Genomic DNA, 27,476 nt, shown 5'->3' on the forward strand with positions numbered 1-27,476 from the left:
TAGCAAGGTGAAAAGACAGCCTTCAGAATGGGAGAAAATAATAGCAAATGAAGCAACCGACAAACAACTAATCTCAAAAATATACAAGCAACTCCTACAGCTCAACTCCAGAAAAATAAACGACCCAATCAAAAAATGGGCCAAAGAACTAAATAGACATTTCTCCAAAGAAGACATACAGATGGCTAACAAACACATGAAAAGATGCTCAACATCACTCATTATCAGAGAAATGCAAATCAAAACCACTATGAGGTACCATTTCACACCAGTCAGAATGGCTGCGATCCAAAAGTCTACAAATAATAAATGCTGGAGAGGGTGTGGAGAAAAGGGAACCCTCTTACACTGTTGGTGGGAATGCAAACTAGTCCAGCCACTATGGAGAACAGTGTGGAGATTCCTTAAAAAACTGGAAATAGAACTGCCTTATGATCCAGCAATCCCACTGCTGGGCATACACACTGAGGAAACCAGAAGGGAAAGAGACACGTGTACCCCAATGTTCATCGCAGCACTGTTTATAATAGCCAGGACATGGAAGCAACCTAGATGTCCATCAGCAGATGAATGGATAAGAAAGCAGTGGTACATATACACAACGGAGTATTACTCAGCCATTAAAAAGAATACATTTGAATCAGTTCTAAAAGCTTTCTATACATTGTCTAATTTCATGCTTAAATCAACCCTCCAGGGGAAGTGCTGCTGTCCTCATTTTGCAATACTGAAAACTGCGATGTAGGCACCATTGCCCATACCATACGGACTAGATTCAGAACAATTCAGATTCTTTAACCAGGAGATCACAGTTTATGAGTCCAAAACCCAAGGTCTACTGGTGATGCTGGGAACACGCTTTCCTCTCTATCCAAGCCGGTTTTTATAGTGTTGGCAAAAGTTATGGCTATTGAGCACCATAGGTATCTGGAAGTAGAGATCCTAAAATGAGTGAAATAGACTTCTCTCCTGGAGGTCTCACAGTTACTCATTCCTTTAAGGGGAAGGAATTTTTTCTCCCCCCAATAGCACTATATTTATAGCATTTTAGAGACATGTATCACATTTTAAATTTATTTAAAAGTTTTATTTTGTTCTTAATTTACAAAATGATTTTCTTATCTTTCCATCTAAAATAAGATACAAGAAGGTAGAGATACTACGTATTACTTCTTCACTATTTTTGTAGTTGCTAGTACTCTTTGTTTACATAAAAATATCCTGAGAATAAATGATCACTGAATTGGAGTGAATGGAAAATTCACAAATGTATGCCTAGTGATGGTTTGGCGGTTTAGTCGCTCAGTTGTGTCTGACTCTTGTGACCGCATGGGCTGTAGCCTTCCAGTCTCCTCTGTCCAGGGGATTTCCCAGGCAAGAAGACTGGAGCAGGTTGCCATTTCCTTCTCCAGGGGATCTTCTTGACCCAGGAATGGAACCCAGTTCCCCTGCATTGCATGTATGCCTAGAATTATACTTAAAAACACCTAAAAATGTATGCTGAAGAACAACCCACTATGTCAGTTAAAAATCTAATATTTACATTTACAATGCTAGATATAAGATATATTACAGTGAATTTCCCATTTAGAAACGTTTCAGGTATGACAAACGAGAGTAAACTCTTTCCTATCTTAGGCTCATCGGCAACAGAATCTGCTTAGAATCATACAAAGGCTGGGAAAAAGTCATACCTATATGGCAACCCACTCCGTACTCTTGCCTGGAGAATCCCATGTACGGAGAAGCCTGGTAGGCTGCAGTCCATGGGGTCACTAGGAGTCGGACACAACTGAGCGACTTCACTTTCACTTTTCACTTTCATGCATTGGAGAAGGAAATGGCAACCCACTCCAGTGTTCTTGCCTGGAGAATCCCAGGGATGGGGGAGCCTGGTGGGCTGCTGTCTATGGGGTCGCACAGAGTCGGACACGACTGAAGCGACTTAGCAGCAGCATATATTAATTTACATATTATGCTTAAAATATCTCAGTGAGGCAAACTGGGTATATTGTCATCATTTTCATTTTACTGGCAGGAAAATTAAAGTTGAGAGAAGTTAAGTAACTTTCCCCAGATCACATGTCCTAGTGCAAAACTAGTTAAGTTAAACTTGAATTGATAAGTGACCATTCTATTATGGGATGTGAAGAGATGCATTCCAGGTGTCTTGTAAATGGCTAGCTTTTTTTAGTATCTTTTAAAATGCTTAAATACAGGAAACATCTCTTTTATTTCCAAGGTTTTCAAATGTTGAGGCAGCTCTGTATTTTGATAGTGATTTTAAAACTCAAGTCAGTATTTGTGATCTTCTCTTGAAACTTTTCATATGTATAAGAAATTACACTTTAGATAAGTACCCTGAGATTAATATTGAAAATCACACTCACCCTTCTATTTGTTTCCCCAGGGGACTATCATTTCTCTGGGTTTCCCAGAGACACATGATAGAAAGCTTTTCTTCCACATGTTTTCTAATCAGACAGTAGGTCGTTATCTTTATAATGTGCAGAACAGTGGTTTTTTTTTTTTAACTTTTGATTTTGTATATAGAGTGTGTCAATTAACAATGTTGTGATAGTTTCAAGTGAAAAGCAAAGGGGCTCAGCTGGACATGTACATGTATCCATTCTCCCCTAAACTGCCCTCCCATCCATGTTGCCACATAACACTGAGCAGAGTTCTGTGTGCTAAACAGCAGGACACCGTTGTGTGTACATTTAAACATAGCAGTGTGTAATGCCCATCACAAGCTCCTTAACTCTCCTTTCTCTATCCTTCCCCTCTAGTAAGCTTAAGTTCGTTCTCTTATGTCTGTGAGTCTGAGGAACAGTGTTTTCTATTTGGTCCCTTGCCCATGATTTAACATCCTTCTAGGATGAAAATCCTAAAGCAGGAAATACATGTCCAAGTTAGAGCTAACTCAAAAGGAAACTGAATATTTTTCCAGGGATATGATGGGAACTTGCACTTTTTTTTGTTTGGGGATATAAAAGAGCAATCTATCATACCATGGAAACTAAATATCTGCCATGGGAATTTATCAGGTTTCCTACATAAATGCCACATATAATTATAAACTATAGAATATTTTGCAGACATTATGGCTACTTTATATCATAGATGTGGGAAGTGAGGTTTAGAGAATTTCTGAAGATTGATATTGTTTATACAGTTAATGAAAGAATAAAAATTCACTCCCAGTTTGGCAATATTGCCTCTAGTCCCAGTTTGTCATTTTTGAGGACTGATGATTTGTGATTCTCATGAACTATAAATACCAGTGCTATGCTGTGTTTTATGGTCTTGGTGTTTGATTATACCAGTACTTGATGTTCAAATGCTGGGTGTCCCGTAGAACCACTTACAATCTTCTTCTTGTATTAAATGACAGGCAAAAACTCCATTCCCCAGGGAAGCCAGAAGATATTGTCCCAGAGAAGCTTGTGGAGCCCACAGTGAACATGCCCGTTTTCCTCAGCAGGCTCACTTGCCAGGCCACACCAAGCAGATGACCACAGCGAACCATTCCCAGGTGACAGGTTTTGTCCTCCTGGGGTTCTCTCAGGTATGGGAGCTCCGGCTTTTCTTCTTTATTGTCTTCTCAGTTGTGTATCTTATGACTGTGACTGGAAATCTCCTGATTGTGGCCGTAGTGACCTCTGACCCACGCCTGCATACAACCATGTACTTTCTCTTAGGCAATCTTTCTTTCCTGGACTTTTGCTACTCGTCCATCATGGCACCGAGGATGCTGGCTGACTTGCTCTCGCGGAAGCCTGTCATTTCCTTTGGTGGCTGCCTGACTCAGCTCTTCTTCTTCCACTTCATCGGAGGCATCAAGATCTTCCTGCTGACGGTCATGGTATATGACCGCTATGTTGCCATTTCCCAGCCCCTGCGCTATATGCTTATCATGAATCGGACAGTCTGTGGGCTCCTCGTGGCGGCCTCCTGGGTGGGGGGCTTCATCCACTCCATTGCACAGGTTGGACTGACTGCCCAGTTGCCATTTTGTGGGCCTGACAAGCTGGACAACTTTTACTGTGATGTGCCTCAGCTGATCAAGTTGGCCTGCACAGACACCTTTGTCTTAGAGCTTCTGATGGTGTCTAACAATGGTCTGGTGACCTTGATGTGTTTTCTGGTGCTCTTGGGATCCTACACAGCACTGCTAGTCATGCTCCGAAGCCACTCGCGGGAGGGCCGTAGCAAAGCCCTGTCCACCTGTGCCTCCCATATTGCTGTGGTCACCTTAATCTTCGTGCCTTGTCTCTATATCTATGCACGGCCATTTCGGACATTCCCCATGGACAAGGTGGTCTCTGTGCTGTACACAATGGTCACTCCCATGCTGAATCCTGCCATCTATACCCTGAGAAACAAAGAAGTGATCATAGCCATGAAGAAGCTGTGGAGGAGGCAAAAGGACCTTCTGGATCCCCTGGAGCACTGATGTCCAGATGAGCAGAAGCAGGGAGCTAAGAATCTGAGCTATGCTTCAGTGTAGCAACCTGCCCGAGAAGACCCATAAAGTAGCCAGAGCTACGAGTACGTCTACTGCTTCTTTACTGCTTTAACCTCAGCTAAGTTCTGCTGACCTGAGCTTTTAACAAAGCTAGAAAATGGAATCAAGAGCTTCCTTGGTGGTAAAGAATCTGCCTGCCAGTGTAGGAGACATGGGTTAGATCCCTGATCTGTGAAGATCCCGCATGCTATGGAGCAACTAAGCCCATGTATCACAATTATTGAGCCTGTGCTCCAGAGCCTTGGAGCTACAACTACTCAGCACATGTGCCACAACTATGGAAGCCTGAGTGCCAACAAGAGAAGCCACTGCAAACAGAAGCCCATGCTCCGCAACGAGAGAATAACCTCCATTCTTCACAACTAGAGAAAAGCCTGTGTGGCAACGAAGACCCAGCACAGCCAAAACCAAACAAACAAACAAATAAATAAACATTTTTATTGGAAGTAAAAAAGGAAGTGGAATTGAGAAGTTCTTCCAAGTTTCCCCTAGAGAAAAAGCCTCCAGAGCTATTCAGAAATGATGTTAAGCTCCGATGGCACTTTCCTTACAATGTTGGCCCTGCTGAGAACGTTCAAACTGCAGTATGCATGGAGGTGGTGCATCTGTGTTTTCTTTTCTGATTTTGCTTCTTGGACACAAAATACATTTGAGGAGCTCAAAATGATTCTAAACTTCCAGAAGACAGCAGGGATCTGTAGGTTAAAATAAATGTCAGAAGTCAAATCATGATTTCAGGAGGCTGATTGAATTTAATGTTGATGAAGAGAAAAGGAATCATCTTGGGCAAAGTTCTTTCTTCCTCACAGTTTCTTAAAGTCATTGTCATCTCATGTCATCTCCATCATTAAGTAGTATCTGTTAAGAGCTTACTGCGTGCTGGGCATTGCTCCAAGTGATTTAGTTTTATCGTTTACTTTCATTCATTCAACATTCTTATGAGATTGGTACCTTCTGCATTTCAAAAGTGAATCAGTTGCAGGTTAGAGACATAAAATAATTTACTTAAAGCCCCAGAGCTCGTTTCTGAAATGTTTCTGTTTATTTAACTTTTGAGCCCAAGTTCTTGATAATAGCTAAGACTCTCAGATATGAGAGCATATGAATGGCAACCACTCTAGTATTCTTGCCTGGAGAATTCCATGGACAGAGGAGCCTGGTGGGCTACAGTCCATGGGGTCACAGAGAGTCGGACACGACTGAGCGAAAATATCTGAAACCCAGGAAAGAATGCAAAATTGGGATATAAAGTGGGAAGAGAGATTATCCTCTGGTCACTAAATAAAGAGTGGTATAAAATAATACATAAGCACCCCTACTAGCTCTACTTCAAATTAAGAAGGTGTGGAGAAATTATTATGGCCTTCTCCTTCATCATCTCTGTTTCCCCCCAGTACCCTATCTCCTTGATCCAGGTTCCTGCATTTTCTGTCACCAAGGTAACAGTTGGCTTCTCATCTATGTCAGAAGACCTGTGCATTTTTAAACTCACTTCCATATCTAAGAATCAATTTGAAAACAAAGCAAAGCAATGCTTGTTTAACTTCTTGAATGTATTTAATCCATCAGTGATACTCTCCATGGATGCGGGATGAGATGAGGATGACATGTGTCTGTGATCTTAGCATTAAGTCATTATCCGTTGCTTAGTAAGTAAATTAATTAAATTAACTGACAGATTAACTTACTAAGTAAGTTGATTAAATTAAATTAGTAAGTAAATTACTGTAAGTGTAGTTTCCCTCCACAGTAATAGGCAAACAGGGCCTAGATCATGGGTCAGACTTGAAAGAGGAAAGGCAAAGGATTAGAAAAGAGGAAGCTGGGATATTGTAAGACAAGTCATGACAACATAGAGCAAACAAACTGTTTATAGAGTGTGTATTTCAACGGAAAGAGAATTTCAGAATCAGGAGATGTTAAGTCAGAGTCCTCTTTCAATGCACCTTAATTTAGTAGCAAAAATCTAACTGTCTTTTTATTATATTCTGAACTTGTAGCAAACTTTAATTATACAAGTTATATGTGCAAATAGATTGTAGCTTCTCAACAATCAATGTAATTTTCCTAAAAGTGTCCTCTAGCCAATAGTAGGGAAAAATAGCTAAAATTTAGGCAAGTTTAGTACACTTACTTTTATGTATAAAGTCAAATAGTTCCGTAAAAGAAGTGGTCTTTTTTTTTTTTTTTCCCAGAAAATAACTCAGTCCTTTAGAATTGTGGCCTCTCCTTCTTTCCAATTTTGTCCCTTTAAAAAAACTTCTTTATTTATGGCTGCGCTGCTTCTTCACTGCTGCATGGGCTATTCTCTAGTTGCAGCCTGCAGGCTTCTCATGGCAGTGGCTTCTCTTATTGCGGAGCACAGGCTGCAGGGCACGCAGGCTTAGTAGTTGCTGTGCTCAGGCTCTAGAGCATGGGTTCAGTAGCTGTGGTGCATGGGTTTAGCTACTCCACCACTGTGGGAGCTTCCCAGACCAGGGATCCAACCCGTGTCTCTTGATTGGCAGCTGGATTCTTTACCACTTAGCCACCGGGGAAGCCCTTTCATTTTGTAAAGTGACATCAAAGTGCACAAAGGAGGTGTGCAGTTTACTTGATCCCATGGTGATGAAGCGAGACAGGCCTCGCGTGCACACGCTGTCCTCTGCTACAGAGTGGCTGAACCTGGACTGCTTTCTGGGCTTGTGACTGGACACCAGAGTAACTCCACGTCTGAATGTTCTGCTGACCCCAATGCTGAAGTCTGTGACTAACAGGCTGACATTTGGTTTCTCTGTTTGGTCAGGCTGGGTGATGCTCCCATTGGAGCTTAGTCTCACCTAATCTCTGGTTTGAGTCATAGATCCCATTGAATCTGTTGCTCTTTTTCCACCCATTCCTAGGCCAATTTTTTCATCCCACAGAGCTTAATCATGTGACCCCTGGCCACTGTGAAGCCAGGACACATTCACTTGCTGTCAGCTCAGACCCCAACTGAATCCCTCCTCGGCAGAATATGGGATCTTGGGGTCCATCCATTATCACAAGGAAATTGAGGGTGCTTGAAAAGCTATATTGCCAACCCATCCTTTGCCTTACTACCCTGGTTCTCTCAGCTGACTTTAATGTGACCACATACCAGCTTGGTTTGTGGACAGCCTGTGGGACCAGCTCATTCAATGCCCTAAACGTGAGCAGGAAGAGGGCTTCTGTCCTCGGCATTCCCCTTAGTCTGTTCTCAGAGGCAATGCAGTGAAGGAATATGGAGACACCCCTCTGACCCTCTGCCTCCTCTACCTATGTATTCTTTTGTTTCCTTTCAATATTTTGCTCTTTCTCTTTCTGACCAGAACCTTCATAGGTGAAACTCTATGTTCTGGTAACTAATCAGGCCTAGATCCCAGTGTCTCAAAGAGACATTAAAGAAAAACAGAAAATCCTTTTCACTCTGCCAAACTCAAGTTTCATGACTGTTATCTTGATAAAAGATCAAAAGAATCAAAACTAATAGGTGTCTTCTTTGTTTCTGTGTTTTCTCTATGTATCTATCTATGAGTCTTGCTGGGAAGCCTTTGGATTAGAAATATTAATGAAACCATGGTTTAAGGAGGGAATCTAAATGCTTCCGCTTATTGTTCATGGACTATTTTCCCTTTGCACTACTGATGGGTTCTTCTTTTCGTGAGTAGAATGGCGGAAGTTCTGGAAGAGTACAGAGATAATATGGGAAGCAAACGACTTACTCAGTGTTAGCATGTCTATCGGCATATGCCAAGAGTTCAGGTGGAATGTACTTGCATTGGCTTCCCAGGCAGTGCCAGTGGTAAGGAACCCGCCTGCAAATACAGGAGACATAAATGACCTGGGTTTGATCCCTGGGTTGGGTAGATCCCTTGTAGGAGGGCATGGCATCCCACTCTAATATTCTTGCCTGGCCAGAGGAGACTGGTGGGCTACAGTCCATAGGGATGCAAGGAGTCGAACATGACTGAAGCGATTTAGCACACAATGACTTGCACTTAAATTTAGGGGGCTGAGAAAACTAAAGAGATTTTAATATTAATAATAAAAATAGTGTTTTAAAGATACTTGACAGATGTGGTATGTCTATCATTTCTTTCTTCTAGGAGGGGAGTGTTGGGGGATGTATTTTCTAGGGTTAGCTGAAATAATTAGTATAGCACAATTGGGAAAGCAATAAGCAACATGTTGACACCTTCCTGTTACTGTTCCTACAAAAATCCTCAATAACCCTTGTTCCCATAATAGATTGTTATGGCTGAAGTTGCCCAAAGGGTAGTGATAGTATTTGGAACTTAGAACAGTGAGTTGTTCTCGAAACAGACTAAATGTCTATGCCATTCAGCATATGCAACTTAAGAGCCTGCCATGTCCAGAGTGCCTGCTGGTTTTTCAGATGAGTTGCCTGAGACAAGAATATTTCTGGTCTTTCCTGTAATATGCAGGAGTCTTCCCCCAATGTCTACTTACACGTATTTATACATAGTGTCAGACACGACATCAATTTGTCTCTCATCTATTTCTTTCTATTTATCTATCATGTATTTTTATCTATCAATATTATTACCAAAATATGATGCTAACAATGATACTTGCAATCATAATGTGTTAGTAAAAGTGTGTTTGAATAGACCTAGATGTAATTGAGGTTCTTTCAGAGTCATACAGAATCATAGATTGCTAGAGCTGAAAAAATATTAAAAATTATCTAATTCATGGTTCCAGAGATGGGCTTAAGTGCTCCATAAACAATCTGAAATTATATACTAGATTTTATGTCTGTATAAATTATTTGGAGTGAAAAGGGTATATAGATTTAAAAAGAGATTCTCAAACAGATGCATGATTCCTCCAAATAGTAAAAACCATCTGATTCAGTTCTTTTATTTTACACATGAGGAAAATAAGGAAAATGAGAAAATCATTTGTTCAAGTGCACTGGGCAAGTAAGTTGGGACAACAGGAACACTGATCTGCTTTCTGGTTCTAAACTCCCCCCGCCCCCAACAATGGCACTTCTTGAAAATAGTAAGAAGAGAGCTGCATTGATTGGCTCCTACTTATCTTTCCATTCTCAGGTCTTGCTTCTCTTTGCCCCAAGTCTATCATGTTGTGTATCTTTCGTTTTCCTGAATATGCTTGGAGCACCTCTGGGACTCTGTACCTGCAGAAGTGTTATAGGGACCACCCAACACCCCTCTTAACCTGGCATACTTCTCTGTGATCTAAGGGGAGATAACACCTCAGGAAGTGTTCACCGTCCCTTTCCCTCTGCATTAAGTGTACTTCTCTTCTTTTTCCCATAGAATCCTTGCCTTTCACATTGTAATGCTTATAACTGCTGTGGTTTCCTTTTACTACCCTGGTTCCACTATAGACTGCAAGATCTGTGGGCAGGAAGAGTATTTATCAACTCTCTTCTAAATTACATGTGTACTGTTCATTTCTCTCAACCTCCATTGTCAAGTCTAAAGTCTTACCTAGCCCATCTGTTGTTACCTAGTTAATTCTTGAAAATCCACGTTTGCCTCCCTCTAATCAATGGTTCCTACAATGCAGATTGATCTTTTAAAATATGATGTGAGCAGTCCCTTGTTTAAAACTCTTCAAAGGCTTTACATGTCCTTTAAAAAGAAAGAAAGATGCCTATAAATTTTATTGATAAGATCTTGTCTGCATTGACCTTAACCCACCTCCCCAGTTCCACTCCTTTACAACATTTGTTTCTCTCAGCCACTTCTTTCTTTGCAAATACTGCTCACTTTTTCTGAACGCTCCTCTATTAATTTTTCCTGGTTAACCTCTTCTCAATCTCAGGCCTCAGTTTAAAGACCACTTCTTCAGAGATGTGGTGTTCCTTGATCTTTAATCCAAATTATTTGTCCTTATTACTCTCTTACAAAACTCAGCACTTTCCTCAAAAGCATTCCTCACAACTTACAACTACATATTGACTTATGCATTTAAGATGTTTTTTTGTCAACTACCCCGATGATACTATAAATTCTACCAAAGTGAAGCTATGTCTTCCTTGTTTTCTACAGTATCTCCCAAAGCTTCGTGCAGAGCCTAGATCAGGGAGCAGCAGCAGAGGTGGCTCTGGTGCAGCAGTGACGAGTCCTTTAGTCTCAGCTTTGTGCACAGCCTGACCCTAACCTTGCCCAGTCATGTGGGCAAGTGTGTCTTTAAAATGTGTGCCCTAGACATCTCCCTTGGTTCACCTTAGTCCTATCCCTACCTAGTTCAGTGCCTAAAACATATTATTTAATAATATTTCTTAAATAAATGGTTATCCCCATATTTGGAGTCTATTAGGTAGAATTTGACTTGGGAATTAGAAATAGCTAAATATTTCTTGAGAGTCACCTGGACAGCAAGGAGATCAAACCAGTCAATCCAATGGAAGTCAACCCTGAATATTCACTGGAAGTACTGATGCTGAAGCTGAAGCTCCAGTCCTTTGGCCACCTGATACAAAGAGCTGACTCACTGGAAAAGACCCTGATGCTGGGAAAGATTGAAGGCAGAAGGAAAAGGGGATGACAGAGGATGAGATGGTTGGATGGCATCACTGACTCGATGGACATGAATTTGAGCAAGCTCTGGGATATGGTGAAGGACAGGGAAGCCTTGTGTGCTGTGGTCCATGGGATCGGAAAGAGTCAGACATAATTGAGTGACTGAACAACAACAATAAATAGTTTTTTGGTCTCAGCATTTTTCCTATGTGAGATTGTTTCAGGACCTGCTAGTCACATAAAGAGTATAACACAAGAGAATCAAACAGCTCATAAACATTTGTTATCACAGCCAGAATTTGATTTTCTGATACGGGGATCCTGGGTAATCTTATTTGTCATATCCAGTCTAGATGCAAGGCCTCAGAGGGTCTCTTACTCCCCTCTAAGCTGCAAATCTGAATCTCCATATTTTAGCATTTCTGTTTGGCTTTATGACCTACCATCTTGAAGCAGTAATAGGTGTGCTTAAGCACACACGTGTGAAGAAAAAGAGGAGCAGCCTCTGTGAATGGAGGCTACATGTTTAAGCACCTCAAAAGAAACATGTCATCGCCAGAAGTTTGAAACTTGACCAAATGGATCAGTTTTCTCTGTGTGAAGATTCAAGGGAGGAAAGCGAAGGCTGATCTCCACATTGCATATTTATGAAGACCTATTTCATTATCTGAGAAACGTACAAGGTATTGCCTATGTGACCTGAACTTCAAATATTTGCCCACTCTAGTAGGAATATTTCCTTTTACACATGACCCTCATGGTGTCTTGCAGCCATGGGTCAGTTCCACCTGAGGGCATCTCTCAGAGCTCACTTCACCTTCTCATTGCAGAGGCTGAAGATGAACGGTTTCAGGAGGGGCATGATGATATAGTTCAGGACCGAGACCCCTTTGTTGAACAGCATGGACTGAGTCTCTGGCAGATAGATGTCGAGAAAAATGGAGCTGCTGTAAGAGATGATCACCACTGTAAGGTGTGAAGCACAAATGAAGAACGCTTTCTTTCACTCAGCAGTGGTCCCTGAGAACAGTGGAAAGAATGCAGGTGTAGGGAACTGAGGGCAGTGTCAGCGAGTCCAGCAACACTGACGTGGATAGCACGAAGGCCAGCAGCCCCAGTAGGCAAGTGTCTCCACAAGAGAGCCTCAGTAAGGGCTCACCGTCACAAGAGAAGTGGACAATACCGCTGGGGCCACAGAGTGGTAGGCTGACCGTGAGGACGGAGTGGCAACGGACACAGAGAAACCCAGCTAGCCAGGAGGCCAAGTTGGGAACCGACATGACCACTCATCAGGGTCTCATAGCAGAACGGGTCTACAGATTGCCAGGAAATGATCCAGAGACGTGACAGCTGAGAGGAAGAAGTCGGTGGTGCCTAGGAGGAAGTAGAGGTAGGACTGGATGATGCAGCTGGCAAATGAGATGGAGCGGTCCCCTGGGAGGATGACAAGCATCTTGGGAACCACAACAGACATGAGCAGCAACTCCAGGAAGGACAGGTTCCACAGGAAGGAGGACACCTGTGTGTGCAGGCATTGGTCCATCCAGCTGAATCCAGTGATGAGTAGGTTGCCTGTGGTAGTTACAATGTAGACCACTGGCGGTCTTGGGAAAAACAGGAACTGCAGAATATTGCTTCTGGGGAAACCCAGGGGGACAAACCTTGTTACCTGAGTCCAGTTTTTAGGGCTCATTTTCAGTCATCCGCAGGGTAAATGGAACAGAAATTCATAACTGGTCCACAGTGACCAATCCTTCAATCAATCAATCAATGAGATAATACCTCATGCTTAGCAATTTCTTACATTCTGACACTTAATCTGTATTTCTGCCTGTGGGTTACTTACAAAAAGAGAAACAGATTGTGATAGCAACCAGAATACCAGTAATAACACAGATGATATTGAGCACCAATTACTTATTAGGAAATTTACAGCCAGTATCTCCTCTCTCATCTGCCCTTGAAGACAGGTAGTGCTGTGCTCATCTTGCAGATAAGGAAAGGATGACTGAAGTTTAAGGAACTCTTTTATGATCACTCAGAGTCAGAGGCATGATTTCATGCCAAGTCTCTGGCTCCAGTACACATACTACTGGACCTATTTCACTGAGGCTTATTTCACATGAGTACTGTGGTTTAGGGGAATCCAGAAGAGTAGAGGGGTCAGAGAACACCTTACAGAATAAATGCACCTCGAACAAAATCTTATTGGTTTTAAGAACTCTTCTTTTAGTGTTTGCAGTCCTTCTGTGTCTTGGCGTAATATAAAAATAATAGAATGAAAGTTTGGGTTTTCAGTGTCTTTACAGATTTTATTTTTCTTAATCAGCCAGAGAGCCACATTGGATTGGACTGTTCAGAGCCCTTGTCCTGTCATAAGGTTTTTTTTTTTTTTTTTAACCAAGACTTCCCTCTTTAGGTTAGAAATAATCCCTCTTCCTAACCTAAAGAGGGAAGACTTTGTTAAAAAAAGAAAGAATCAACAACAACAACAAAAAGAGTTGGCTCAGTGGTAAAGAATCCGTCTGTCAGTGCAGGAGATTTAAGAGACGTGGGTTCAATCCCTGGGTCAGAGAGATCCCCCAGAGAAGGAAATGGCAACCCAATCCAGTATTCTTGCCTACAGAATTCCATGGACAGAGGAGCCTGGTGGGCTACAGGCCACAGGGTTGCAAAGAGTCAGACATGACAGAGTGACTGAGCATGCACTTGTGCATGCTTCAATAAATCTGGAAAAACAAGTCTACTTTTTTTTAGCCCAAGGACCAGGAAAGGGGTAGCCAAGTAAGATAGAAAATTTTAGTACAATAACCACCATACCATAGACCAACCCCAGGGAAAACCTGTAGCTAGCTCCCCCTCCATGACAGCAAAGTTCAAATAGGAATCCATAGACTGCCTCTCTTACAGGATGTAATGATTGCCCCAATACTTTCTCTGGTGGTAGAATCAGAGAATGCTATGTAGAGTCAGGGCTTTGATTCTCACTGGGTGACAAGAGCTCCCTACATGGTGTGAGTGGAAGCCATTGAGGGAGCCTGAACTTCCATCAATACCCGTCAGTAATGAGGGAGTCCTTGTCCTCCATGAGGTCATGTCAGAGGAGGACTTAAGGGGAATCAAGACTCTTATTTTTAAAAAAGAAAATGTCAGCCAAAAAATAGAAGATACAATGTTATACTGTGTATGCTTCTATTAAATAATATAACATAAATCTTGAAATGATAAATTTACAGAAATGGAGAACCTGGTTGGTCATGGTTGCCAAAGGTTTAGAGAAGAATAGGATAGAAAGAAAGTGGTGTGGCTTTGAAAGGAAAAATGGGTGTGATGGTTGGATGGCATCACTGACTCAGTGGGCATGAGTTTGAGTAAACTTCTGGAGTTGGTGATGGACAGGGAGGCCTGGTGTGCTGCAGTCCATGGGGTCGCAAAGAGTCGGACACGACTGAGCAACTGATGAGGGAAAAAGTGGGTGTCAAAGGGAACATGAAGAAGCCTTGTGGCAATGGTAGAAACAGTATTTTGACTGAATCAATGTTAATGACATAGTTGTTATGTTAAAAAAATACAATATTGTAAAGGTAAAAATAAAATAAAATAAAATAAATTAAATTAAAAAAAAGCTAAAAAAATTAGTAGCAGTCATCTGTATAAAATTAGTATCTGATAACTTGCTTTATTTTGCTTAAAAATTATAATATAACCTCAGTTATACATTTAATTTTGAAAATATATTAGTTAATATTTCTGGGTGATTGTAGCTTGTTAGCTTAGTGTCACATAATCCTGCCAATTAAAAATCCATTTAGTTAAAATACATCTTTATGTTTTATGCATCTTTATCGTATAGTATAAATTTTTTATTACCACTGACTTTGACAAGTTAGAACATATTGGGGTTGAGATACTTAAAAAGGAGTCAAGAATGAATAAAATTGAATGTATAATTTTTATGAATATTTCCACTATTTTCTGAATTTTTCTTCTGCTTGTAGTAACACTATAGTTTATCCAAACATCTAGGCTACTATTTTTTGGAATTTTTTGGTCTTCTATCATCTTTGTGAGAAGTCCTGATGAATCTTTCCTTGGAATATATCTCAGTGAGAGGGTGACCATTTGAGAGTTACACCTGAATTAGGCTAACCTGATGGTTATGGAGAGAGAAGAAAGAAAGGGAATGAGAATTTTGCTGTGTAGGTATAAGCTCAGAATTGCTCTATATTAATTCCATGTTTGCTTATATTTACAGTGGCAAAAATGAAAGAATGATTTTTCAACTCTAGTGTAGAACCCTGGCATATAATTCTTCTTGCAATGTGATTTGATATACTATAAAATTAGAGGAAGTATTTCTGTCTATTGTATTGCCTAAATAAGATTTTTTAACTTTCCATAGAAAACACATTTTAATAAAGTTCCAAGTTCTTTATCATTGCTGAAGTCAAGGAATGTCTACCTTGTGGGATAGAGTTCAACTTTGGCTTGAGGAATTTTTGGTCCCCTAGTAATTGTGAAGGGTCTGAGAAAAATGACTGGGACTCATTTTAGTGATGATTGGGTTTAAGAGATTATCCTAAGTATAATACTCACAATTTGGGGAATTTCCCAAGTATTCTTCTACCCTCTGCCCTTTTTCTCTTTACTTTCTCTTATTTAGTTTACTTAACCCCATGGCTTTAATCTCTATGGAAACAATCCTCAAACCTTCTCATGTTCTGACCTTTCTTCTTACTTTTAGCCTTTGTTGTTCAGCCACTAAGTCATGTCAGACTCTTTACCACCCCATGGACTGCAGCACACCAGGCTTCCCTGTGTTGAACTATCTCCCAGAGTTTGCTCAAACTCATGTCCATTGAGTCGATGATGCCATCCAACAAAGTGCTTTAGCTTTAGTTAGGCATTTGCCCAATTGTACACTTTTACTTGGATGTCCCCTGGTGGCTCAGCTGGTAAAGAATCCGCCTGCAATGCGGGAGACCTGAGTTCTATCCCTGGGTTGGGAAGATCCCCTGGAGAAGGAAAAGGCTACCCACTCCAGTATTCTGGCCCAGAGAATTGCATGGACATGTTAGTCCATCTGAAAGAGATGGGAATACCAGAGCACCTGACCTGCCTCTTGATAAATCTGTATACAGGTCAGGAAACAACAGTTAGAACTGGACATGGAACAACAGACTGGTTCCAAATAGGAAAAGGAGTACCTCAAGGCTGTATATTGTCACCCTGCTTATTTAACGTATATGCAGAGTACATCATGAGAAACGCTGGGCTGGATGAAGCACAAGCTGGAATCAAGATTGCAGGGAGAAATATCAATAACCTCAGATACGTAGATGACACCACCCTTATGGCAGAATGTGAATAAGAACTAAAGAGCCTCTTGATGAAAGTGAAAGAGGAGAGTGAAAAAGTTGGGTTAAAACTCAACATTCAGAAAACTAAGATCATGGCATCTGGTCCCATCACATCATGGCAAATATATGGAGAAACAGTGGAAACACTGACAGATTTTATTTTCTTGGGCTCCAATGTCACTGCAGATGGTGACTACAGCCATGAAATAAAAAGATGCTTACTCCTTGGAAGGAAAGTTATGACCAACCTAGACAGCATATTAAAAAGCAGAGACATTACTTTGCCAACAAAGATCAATATAGTCAAAGGCTATGGTTTTTCCAGTAGTCATGTATGGATGTGAGAGTTGGACTATAAAGAAAGCTGAGCACCAAAGAATTGATGCTTTTGAACTGTGGTGTTGGAGAACACTCTTGAGAGTCCCTTGGACTGCAAAGGAGATCCAACCAGTCCATCCTAAAGGCAATCAGTCCTGGGTGTTCATTGGAAGGACTGATGTTGAAGCTGAAACTCCAATATTTTGGCCACTTGATCTGAAGAGCTGACTCATTTGAAAAGGCCTTGATGTTGGGAAAGATTGAAGGCAGGAGGAAAAGGGGACGACAGAGGATGAGATGGTTGGATGTCATCACCGACTCAATGGACACGAGTTTGAGTAAACTCTGGGAGTTGGTAATGGACAGGGAGGCCTGGTGTGCTGATTCATGGGGTCGAAAAGATTCGGACACGACTGAGCAACTGAACTGAACTGATTGACAGTTTTAATAGCTTCCTATCGTAGACCTGCCTCCAGTCTTCCTTACTCTAGTCTGTTCCTGCCAGTGACCACGTTATTACTTTCTAAGTTGGCATTTTGATTATTTCAAACCTGTGTCAAAAAAGAAATGATTTTGAATGGTTCCTAATGATCTCCCTAATGAGCTGACCTTGATTTGAACATTTGGAAGCTTCCTGTGTTGATCCAAAACTGCCTTCTGATCTGAGTCTATGCTGCAGACTTCTGAGAAGAGGCACTGGGGCCTCTGTAAGAGGAAGTCGTCTGTGTGACATTCAGGGAGGACAGAAACTTGTATTTTCTCTGATTTCAGTAACTTTGATCTACAAGGCTTATAGATGGCCACTAAGACTTTACCCATGACCTTCACTACCTCACTGGTGTTTGTCCAGTCCCACACTCAGGCCTACGAGGAAAATCACTAATACTATATAAGCCTTTGCCCATGGGGCAGTGCTTCTGCTGTGGTATCCAGTCTTGGTCCCCAGGGAAATGAGGAAAAGGGGTTCTCATTCATTCATTTTTATTAAATGAGTATTTATATAATACCTACTGTATATGTGTGGTTTTACTCTAAGTTGCTATAAAAACAGTACTGAACAAAACAGACAAAATCTCTGCCCTTATGGAACTTAGGTTCAAATGCATGTGAATGTATGTGTTTGTGTTGTGAGAAGACACACCAAATAAACAAATAAGTGACTAGTGTTTCTTAAGAGCTGTGGATGCAGGAAAAGTCACTGCTTTTCCATTTGAGGATGTGCTCCATTTGGCAACAAACCAAAATGTATGCAAAATGGGTTACTTCCAATACACACTGATATTCTAGTGAACTCCTCTTAAATGCAGAGTGGGTAATTTTTCTTTCTTACAAATCATATCTCTGGGGAAAACACAATGAAAACCTAAGACTTCTTAATCAGGTCCCTAGGATTTCCCAATTCACAATAACCCCTGGGTCATATTAGCAGGTGGCTCCCTGGGCACCAGCAGATGCTATTTCCACCCCCTAGACTGGAGAGGACACTCTGGCAGAGCCACCATCAGAAATCGTGACCTGTAACTCATGTCACCTTAGAGCCTGGTGTACTGAGGTCTGTGCTCTGACTCTCTCAGTCCGAAACGCACTCAAAACAAAAACAACAGCAAAGAAGAAGAATCTCTGTTCTGGGCTGTTCATCTCTAAAATTCATCAGAACCACTTGAGAATAAGGAAGCAGAGTTAGCAAGTCCCAACACTGAAGTCTCTGTGCAGAAGGGTGAGTGTTGAATCTTATCTGTCCAGTTACTCATCTTCCAAACCTCATCTGTGGAAGCCAAGGATTCCCTGAAATGACAGCTTTCCCTCTGCTGAGATGACCACTGATCATTGGGTCTGGTAAACTGTCAGAGCAGAAGTAGAGCAGAGATGCTGTTGTCATGAGGCTAAGGTCACTGAATCTTACCCTGTAGAACTTGCCCGTTAGTGTTTTTAATACACATCTTTAAAAATTCCCTCAGCCTTTTTGTAAAGAAGAAGAAAAAAAAAAGATACAGAGGGTTGGGCTGGGGTTCCTTCTCACATTCTTGGTCTCAGCCTCATTAGAGTGGGATTGGGTGGAGAGAGTGGGGTACTCATTTTAATGTTACCCTCTGTCCTGTTCCCACAGGTATGTCCTAGGGAAGAATGGCCCCAGGGAATGAATCTTCAGTGACTGAGTTTATCCTGCTGGGTTTAACACAGCAGCCAGGACTCCAGCTGCCTCTCTTTTTCATTTTCTTAGCAGTTTATGTGGTCACTGTGGTGGGGAACGTTGGCTTGATTATTCTTATTGGTCTGAACCCTCACCTGCACACTCCCATGTACTACTTTCTCTTCAACCTTTCCTTCATTGATCTCTGCAACTCCTCTGTCATTACCCCTAAAATGCTGATGAGTTTCGTAAGCCAGAACATCATCTCTTATGCAGAGTGCATGACTCAGCTCTGCTTCTTCTCCTTCTTTGTTATTGATGAGTGCTTTATTTTGACATCAATGGCCTATGACCGATACGTGGCCATCTGTAAGCCCCTGCTCTACAAGGTCTCCATGTCCCATCAGGTCTGCCTCATGCTGACAGTGGGTGTATATGCGATGGGGCTTGTGGGTGCCATGGCCCACACTGGGTGCATGCTGCGACTCTCCTTCTGTGATGGAAACATCATCAATCACTACATGTGTGACATTCCTCCTCTCCTCCAGCTCTCCTGCACAAGCACCTCCATCAATGAGTTGGAGATTTTCATCGTGGTGGGTGTCAATGTCATAGTGCCCAGTGTCACCATCTTCGTTTCTTACACCTTGATCCTCTTGAACATCCTTCGCATCCGTTCTGCAGAGGGCAGGTCCAAAGCCTTCAGTACCTGCAGCTCCCACATAATTGCAGTTTCTCTTTTCTTTGGATCAGCAACATTCATGTATCTCAAGCCTTTTCCTGCTGGGTCTCTGGATGAAGATAAAGTGTCCACTGTTTTTTACACCATTGTGGGGCCAATGGTGAATCCTTTCATCTACAGTCTGAGGAACAAAGATGTCCATGTTGCACTGAGTAAGACTATTAGGAAAAGGGTGTTCTGAATAGAAATTGTGTTAGCTGTTGATGTCAAATTTTAGTAAGGGCACACAATGTATGATGATATGGAGAAAAGAATTAAAATAAAAAAGCAGGTGATTTAAATAAAAAGAGAAGCAAAGTTTTTTATGAAAACCACTTTATAAGAAAAGATAGTATAAAGAAGAGGAGAATCAGCCATTCATCCTTTCATAGAAAGTAGGAAAGTACTGGGTTGGACAAAAAGTCCAACCCTATAATTCATTCTGTCATGCTCCAGCTTATTTTCAGAGATTATAAGGTTTTAAATAGAAAAAAGTGAATGGTGATGAATCCAGAAACACTAAGATTTTGAGATTTTTGACTAAGGTATGTCCAGAACTCCTGTGAAGCTTTGTCAAGGACATTTGGACTTTGTGGACTTCAGATTCAGTAAGTTACTAATTTATTTAATAAACCTCTATTGAAATTGCTGGAGAGGATTTTGTCTGGTAGATTCCTTTGTTTCTCAGAAAAGAAGATGAGGAAAATACTTCTCACTATTGTCTCTATCTTCTCAATTTAGTCTTAAGAAAACATGGTAAAGGGAGATTGTTTTTCGATCTCAGTTCAAGGACAAAAAAACTCAGATAACCATTTATAGCAGTCAGGAATGAAAAAGGTAATGTTTTATTTTATGTAAAATATATCTATTCTGCATACGGTAATGTGTATATTTCCATGTTTCTCTCAATTTGTCCCACCCTCTCCTTCCCCTACTGTGTCAACAAGGCTGTTCTCATGTCTGCATCTCCACTGCTGCCCTGAAAAGAGGTTCATCAGTACCATCTTTCTAGATTCCGTATGATGTGTTAATGCACAATATTTGTCTTTCTCTTTCTAACTTACTTCACTCTGTATAACAGGCTCTAGGTTCATCCACTTCATTAAGACTGACTCAAATGCATTCTTTTTTTTTTTATAGCTGAGTAATATTCTATTGTATATAAACGTACAACTATTTCTGTATCCATTCATCTGTCGATGGACATCTAGGTTACTTCCACGTCCTAGCTACTGTAAAAAGTGCTGTCATGAACATTGGGGTACATGTGTCTCTTTCAGTTAGATTTTCAAAGGGTATATGCCCAGTATTCATAGTTACTTATATTTTTACTACAATGCTGCCATATAGTTTTATTACAATGATTCAGGTGTCCTGGGGTAACTGAAGGTCACTGAAACTTTTAAAGGAGGAAGGGACTCCTGCATCGAAAGTGATTGTGGGCTGCCCGTGCCCTGGTCATCGATACTGCAGGGAGAGGAGTCTCTGAAAGACCTGTCCCCGTGTTTGAAGAACCCAGCCGTCCCTTCCAAACCCTGGAGCTTTCACACACTAGTTTTTTTCTCCTGCCATTCCCTTCAGAGCTTAGACCTCGTCTGGTCCCTGGACTTGCAGGGGTTCACTTTGTCTTTGAAGTTCAGGGGCCTCTTGGCAGAAACCAGTCAACACATTTATTCTTGGTCTTCACACTGGAATAAGTTCATGTAGTGCGAAAGAGCATGGGGTGGGGAGGAAGGGCTGTAAACCGTGGCTTCTGCTCTGTGGACTTAACAGGAGTGGAGGACAACCTGTAATGTATTATTCAAGACAGCCTGTGACTGACATGCTTGTTGGTGTGGCTGACAGAGTCACCAGGCCTGCCATCAGCAGAGGGCTGATGACCTGCCTTTTGAAAAAAAAAAAAATTAAAAAAAAAAAAAAAGAAGGAAGGGAGAGTTGTGTGCTTCCAGAACTTATCCTCCAGTTGTGTATATGGCCAAATAAGAGGGAGTATGTGAGAAAAGCTAGAATTGTTACTGGAATCATTACATTTCAGCATTTAGTTCAATAAAAACCTCAAAAGTACCTGAACTTGTGTGGTGGCTAGGGGAAAAGGATGGAAGTCAGTGTGGCTGTTGACCCTAATGCTGAGCATGTGAGAAACGTGAGAAACACTCGGAAGGCTTTCACCAGAGAACAATGTAACTTACAGAGTTATTTATGCAGTGCCTACTGTGTGAGTTAAAGTCACTCAGTCGTGTCCAACTCTTTGTCACCCCCATGGACTACACAGTCCATGGAATTTTCCAGGCCAGAATACCGGAGTGGGTAGCCATTCCCTTCTCCAGGGGATCTTCCCAACCCAGGGATCAAACCCAGGTCTCCCACATTGCAGGAGGATTCTTTACCAGCTGAGCCACAAGGAAAGTCCCTGCACTATTCACAGCAGTACAAGAGAAGTGGCAAATAAGACAGAAGAGATGTTAGTCCTCATTTATAATTTATAAGGAGACACAGGAATTAGAGAGAAAAATGGTGAGTGGTATGATGGAGGATTTACAGAAAGTTTGGAGAACATATATGAAGACAGCTGGCATTATTTGACTGTATACTACATGCCAGGTACTGTTCTAACCATTTTTTGGTATTTTTTTCATTTAATCATCAAGATAACCCAATGAAGGAGATGCTATTATTATTATCAATATTTTCAGTTCAGTTCAGTCACTTAGTCATGTCCGACTCTTTGCTACCCCATGAATTGCAGCACACCAGGCTTCCCTGTCCATCACCAACTCCCGGAGTTCACTCAGACTCACGTCCACCATCTCATCCTCTGTCGTCCCCTTCTCCTCCTGCCCCCAATCCCTCCCAGCATCAGAGTCTTTTCCAATGAGTCAACTCTTCGCATGAGGTGGCCAAAGTACTGGAGTTTCAGCTTCAGCATCATTCCTTCCAAAGAAATCCCAGGGCTGATCTCCTTCAGAATGGACTAGTTGGATCTCCTTGCAGTCCAAGGGACTCTCAAGAGTCTTCTCCAACACCACAGTTCAAAAGCATCAATTCTTTGGTGCTCAGCCTTCTTCACAGTCCAACTCTCACATCCATACATGACCACAGGAAAAACCACAGCCTTGACTAGATCCTGAGGTATGGAGAGTTAATCACTGTGTCCAAGTTAGTAAGCATGGGGGTAGGCCTCAAACTCATACCCTCTAACTCTATAGCCCCCACTCTTTTCTACTATGAGAAATGATTGATGACTCAGTTAATTAAATAATATATTTAAGGACCCAGCTGGAACCTTAGGTAGATATTTCCAGTAGGTGTTTAAAATGTAAAAAATTTAGTAGGGAGAAAGGCATTTAGCATTTTCTTTTTGAGATAATCCATGAGAGACAATAAGTGAAGTGAATTACTAGAGGCTTTGTAAAATTTCAAGTAAAGATGTGAAGAAACCCCTAGGTAGACTCTGGAAAATTTCCTCTTAGGATCTGGGAAGACACAGAGAAAGAACCTGTACAATAGATTTTTCTAAAGTGATGAAGATGATAGGAAGATGGGAGCTTACTTTTGCCTCTTCCTTGGGGGATGTACAATCCCTGGAGTGATGTGTAAACTGGATTAATATATTGAGTCTCTAAGGACCTAGATAGAGAACACTGTAAATGTAAATCCCTTACTTCTTTTTTACATATAGAATCTATTCACTGGGGAGAGACTGATCAAGCTTCCACCCTGTTTATAACCAAGTGTGCTACATCATTAAACTCACAGTCAGTCTTCTGTTTATTATCAAGTGGCAAACCTGATAACAACGCTGTGAAATTTTCCTTACTGAGTGAGAAGACTCAAAGTCATAATTAGAAATTAATATTTGTAGTTCAGAAAGATTTCCAGGGCATAATCTGAAATTAAGTCTGGGCTGCTCAGACTTTTCATTTTAGAATCAAATGAACCAGAGCCTCCACTGCCTTTCAAGGACAAACACCAAGGGAGAGCTCTAAGGTTTCTGGCCACATAAGGGTGAGTTTCTGAATTCTGTTGACATCAGACCTGCCACTTTCCTGTCTCCCCCTCTCCCCACCATATTGTGCAGTCATGAGATTCAAGTGAAACTCTTAGGAGACTATATCGAAGGGGATCAGAGAGTGTTCAGAGGTTAGGAGGTGCAGAAGTATCTCAGTCAGTAAGCTCCTTTTCTATGGACAGACTCTCACTCTTCTACTTGGGCAATAACTAAACCTCCTCTAGCATTCGGTCCCTTAGTCTTTGGTTAGAGACAATCTTCTTGGTTCCAACTCACACCAGATCTAATCTGCACCAGAAGCCAGCACCATGTAGCTGGGGTCTCTGCCTACAATTTTGCTGATGAGGAGAAGGCTCAAGTGAATGAAGAAAAGGTGAAGTTAGAGAAGGACTTTCTAACTTGATCCCTCTCTCTTATCTCTTCGTTTTTCCAGCAGGCATGTATCTGTATGGCAGCATTGCCTTCTCTCTGTAGGCTGTTTGTTATGATCTTTGTTTTATTTAGCTTATCAAGACTCTAGAAAGGGAAAGCCCATGGTAAAGGCAGATTCTATGGGCCCAGGTTGGCCTAGTGTCAGACATGCTCAGTATGTACATTCTCTTGTAGGATGAGATATTGTCAGAAGGACTGAGCTGTTCCCCAAGGTAAATATTCTCTCCTGTGTCCACAGATTTTCTTAGGGAGGAATGGCTCCCGGGAATGGGTCTTTCGTGACTGCATTCATCCTGGTGGGGTTAACAGATCAACTGGATCTCCAAGTTCCCTTGTTTTTCCTGTTTCTATTAATGTATATGGTCACTGTGATAGGAAATTTGAGCCTGATAATCTTAATTGGGATACATTCACATCTACACACCCCCATGTACTTTTTCCTCCTTAACTTGTCCTTCACAGACCTCTGTTACTCTTCAGTATTTACACCCAAAATGCTGATAGATTTCTTATCAAAGGAGAATATTATCTCTTACATGGGGTGCATGACTCAGTTCTACTTCTTCTGTTTTTTTGTTGTTTCTGAATGCTATGTGCTGACATCAATGTCCTATGACCGCTATGTGGCCATCTGTAAGCCATTATTATATAATACTGCCATGTCCCCTAAAGTGTGTTTCAGCCTTATGCTTGGTTCCTACTTGATGGCATTTTCTGGTGCCATGGCTCACACTGGATGCATGCTGAGACTGACCTTCTGTGATGCAAACACCATCAACCATTATTTCTGTGACATCCACCCTCTGCTTCAGCTCTCCTGCACAAGTACCTATGTCACTGAGCTGGTAGTTTTCATCATGGCGTGCATCAACATCATTGTGCCCAGTCTCACCATCTTTGTCTCTTATGGTCTCATCCTGTCCAGCATCCTCCACATCAAGTCCACGGAGGGCAGGTCCAGAGCCTTCAGCACCTGCAGTTCCCACATCATTGCTGTTTCTCTCTTCTTTGGGTCTGGGGCATTTGTGTATCTCAAATCATCTTCTACTGGATCTTTGGATGAGGGAAAAATCTCTTCTGTCTTTTATACCAATGTGGTTCCCATGATGAACCCCTTAATTTACAGTCTGAGGAACAAAGATGTTAAAAGTGCTCTGAGAAAAACCCTGAGGAGAAGAAAGTATTGATTAGAATCAGTTTCTGTGTCCAGGTCATAGGATGGGAGAGATTTTGTGTGTTTATTCACAGTATTTGTAGTGGCAACCTTCTTACCATATTTATTTCTCATCATAGGGAAGGAAATTTAGTCTTCCGTCAAGTTGTTTCCAGTTTCTTAGAGTAGATCATCTTTCTTTTATTACTACTTTAGCAATATCCTTTCCTTTTCTTCATGTTTCCCATTTAAAAATGACATAAATAAACTAACATATTTTTTTTTTTTTTGCCACCCAGCATGGCTTTTGGGGTCTTAGTTCCCCAACCAGGGATTGAACCCTTGCCCCCTGCAGTGGAAGTGCAGAGTCCTAACCACTGGACCACCAGAGAATTCCCTTCTATTTATTTTCCTTATTGTTATTATGGACTTTTTTTTTCACTTGGAAAAAGATGAATGTTTCTGCTAATGATCAATAAAGTAACACTAGTGTGACTTTATTAGAGAAGGAAATGGCAACCCACTCCACTGTTCTTGCCTGGAGAATCCCCGGGATGGGGGAGCTTGGTGGGCTGCAGTCTATAGTCTATGCAGTCTATGGCTGCAGCTTGGTGGGCTGCAGTCTAAAAAGTCTTTTAAAGTCTTTAAAGTCATTGATTTTGAATGTTCAATAAAGTAACACTTTCTTAAATGACACTTATGCCACTGGAAGCATGAATCAGACAACCTGTCCTACCTTTTTCTTTCTCCTTACAGTGGTCAGGCATGTGATTTCTCCAAATGCCATTGTTTCACCCTTATAGGAGATTCCATAAAGACTATCAAAGATACTCCACTTTGAAGCTGTATACATTAGTCATTAAGCTACTTTCATGCTTATCTCCAGTATTTCATATTTATTTTCTATATTCAAAGTAGCACATCAGATTTTCAATATGTATTTATTTCATGAATACAATACTGAATACTGAAACTCAGAGAAGTGTAATTATTTACTTAAAGTCACACAATTTCTTTATGAAAAAATCTGGGATAAACTATTAGCCTTTTGATTTCAAATGTACTACTCTTTCTAGTATACTTTCTGTGTACTTCATTTTATTTGTATTTTAGTAAACATAAGGTAAGGCTTCCCAGGTGGCTTAGACAGTAAAGAATCCACCTGCAATGCAGGAGACCTGGGTTCGATCCCTGGGTTGGGAAGATTCCCTGGAGAAGGGCATGGCAACCCACTCCAGTATTCTTGCCTAGAGAACCCCCATGAACAGAGAAGCCTGGCAGGCTACAGTCCATGGGGTCACAAAGAGTCGGACATGACTGAGAGACTAAGCATAGCATAGCAAACATAAGATATGAGAAAACATTTGTTTTGAAAGCTGACTTTTTCTGCAAAAAAAAAAAAATATTTTCAGGATCTTATAATTCAGAGAACAGGCATTCCTAAGAAATAAGTAAAGCATTTCTTAGGAATGTGTCATTAGTCCATGGTCTAATAAAGAAGGCCAATAAATAAGAGGTTGCCGGGGACCAGCCCCGGCTGATCCAGGGTATTCGAAGGAGAGACGGCGTAGGCGAAGATCAGGAAACAACTGCTTAATTAAACGTTAATTAAGGATATAAAGAGTAATAGAATGAGGATAGCTCAGTAAAATTCAGTGAAGAAAAGAGGCTGAATAATTCAGCCAGAAGGTAAGAGAAAGAACGACATGGTGAGACCAAGTTTTGGTGAACAAGGCCCGCACTTTATTTTCCAAAGTAGTTTTTATACCTTAAGTTATGCATAGAGGATAATGGGGGAAGGGGTAGAGTCAGGCAGCAAGCCAGGCTTTCTTCCTGCAAACTTATCATATGCAAAAGCTTAGGTGATTTGCATCATCTTCTGGCCCAGAGGCCTGTTAACATTTTAAGACCTTTTCTTCAGAAGACTTATTTTTCTCTAAAGGTGTCTGGTCAGGAGCCACCCTCCAAAAGCATTAGATAAAGTTGCATTCCTACAGCGCAAAGATGTGGTGGGCTATAACAAGAAAAAGAATTAACTCAAGGGTCCCAGGTTACAAACATTAAAGCTACTACTTACACCAACTATATTAATCAATACACTGCCAGGGACACAGCAGGTAAGGGATATGGAAACTTAGCAGCAAACATTGGCCCAAAAAGTGAAAATCCCTTCACCAATACAATTTCTAATCAATCTTTTAACTGCTCAAAGGAATCTGTATTTAGACAGTTTAGAACATCTCCTGCCTCTCACATTTGGGAGGCTCTGAGCAATCACATGTGGCCGGAAAAACCTATTCAGGCAG

At 41.3% G+C, this 27,476-nt stretch overlaps 3 protein-coding genes, 1 non-coding gene and 1 pseudogene across 4 annotated transcripts; 4 read left to right on the forward strand and 1 right to left on the reverse strand.

Annotated features, from left to right (window-relative positions):
• Positions 1-3,511: 3,511 nt before the first annotated feature.
• OR4D5 (olfactory receptor family 4 subfamily D member 5) lies at positions 3,512-4,456 on the forward strand. The gene has a single exon (NM_001206740.1). It carries the CDS (start codon positions 3,512-3,514, stop codon positions 4,454-4,456), a length of 945 nt encoding a protein of 314 aa, NP_001193669.1.
• Positions 11,825-12,739, reverse strand: OR6T8P (olfactory receptor family 6 subfamily T member 8, pseudogene; annotated as a pseudogene).
• OR8B72 (olfactory receptor family 8 subfamily B member 72) lies at positions 18,849-19,778 on the forward strand. The gene has a single exon (NM_001206756.2). It carries the CDS (start codon positions 18,849-18,851, stop codon positions 19,776-19,778), a length of 930 nt encoding a protein of 309 aa, NP_001193685.2.
• Positions 19,779-20,995: 1,217 nt separating this feature from the next.
• On the forward strand, positions 20,996-21,127 carry LOC112444949 (small nucleolar RNA SNORA71). Its single transcript, XR_003033355.1, has one exon. It is a non-coding gene; the product is annotated as a small nucleolar RNA SNORA71 (small nucleolar RNA).
• Positions 21,128-24,271: 3,144 nt separating this feature from the next.
• Positions 24,272-25,204, forward strand: OR8B1AJ (olfactory receptor family 8 subfamily B member 1AJ). Its single transcript, NM_001390491.1, has one exon. The coding sequence runs from the start codon at positions 24,272-24,274 to the stop codon at positions 25,202-25,204; it is 933 nt and encodes a 310-aa protein (NP_001377420.1).
• Positions 25,205-27,476: the final 2,272 nt, after the last annotated feature.

This window comes from Bos taurus, chromosome 29 (assembly GCF_002263795.3).
Source record: "Bos taurus isolate L1 Dominette 01449 registration number 42190680 breed Hereford chromosome 29, ARS-UCD2.0, whole genome shotgun sequence".
Lineage (NCBI taxonomy): Eukaryota > Metazoa > Chordata > Mammalia > Artiodactyla > Bovidae > Bos > Bos taurus.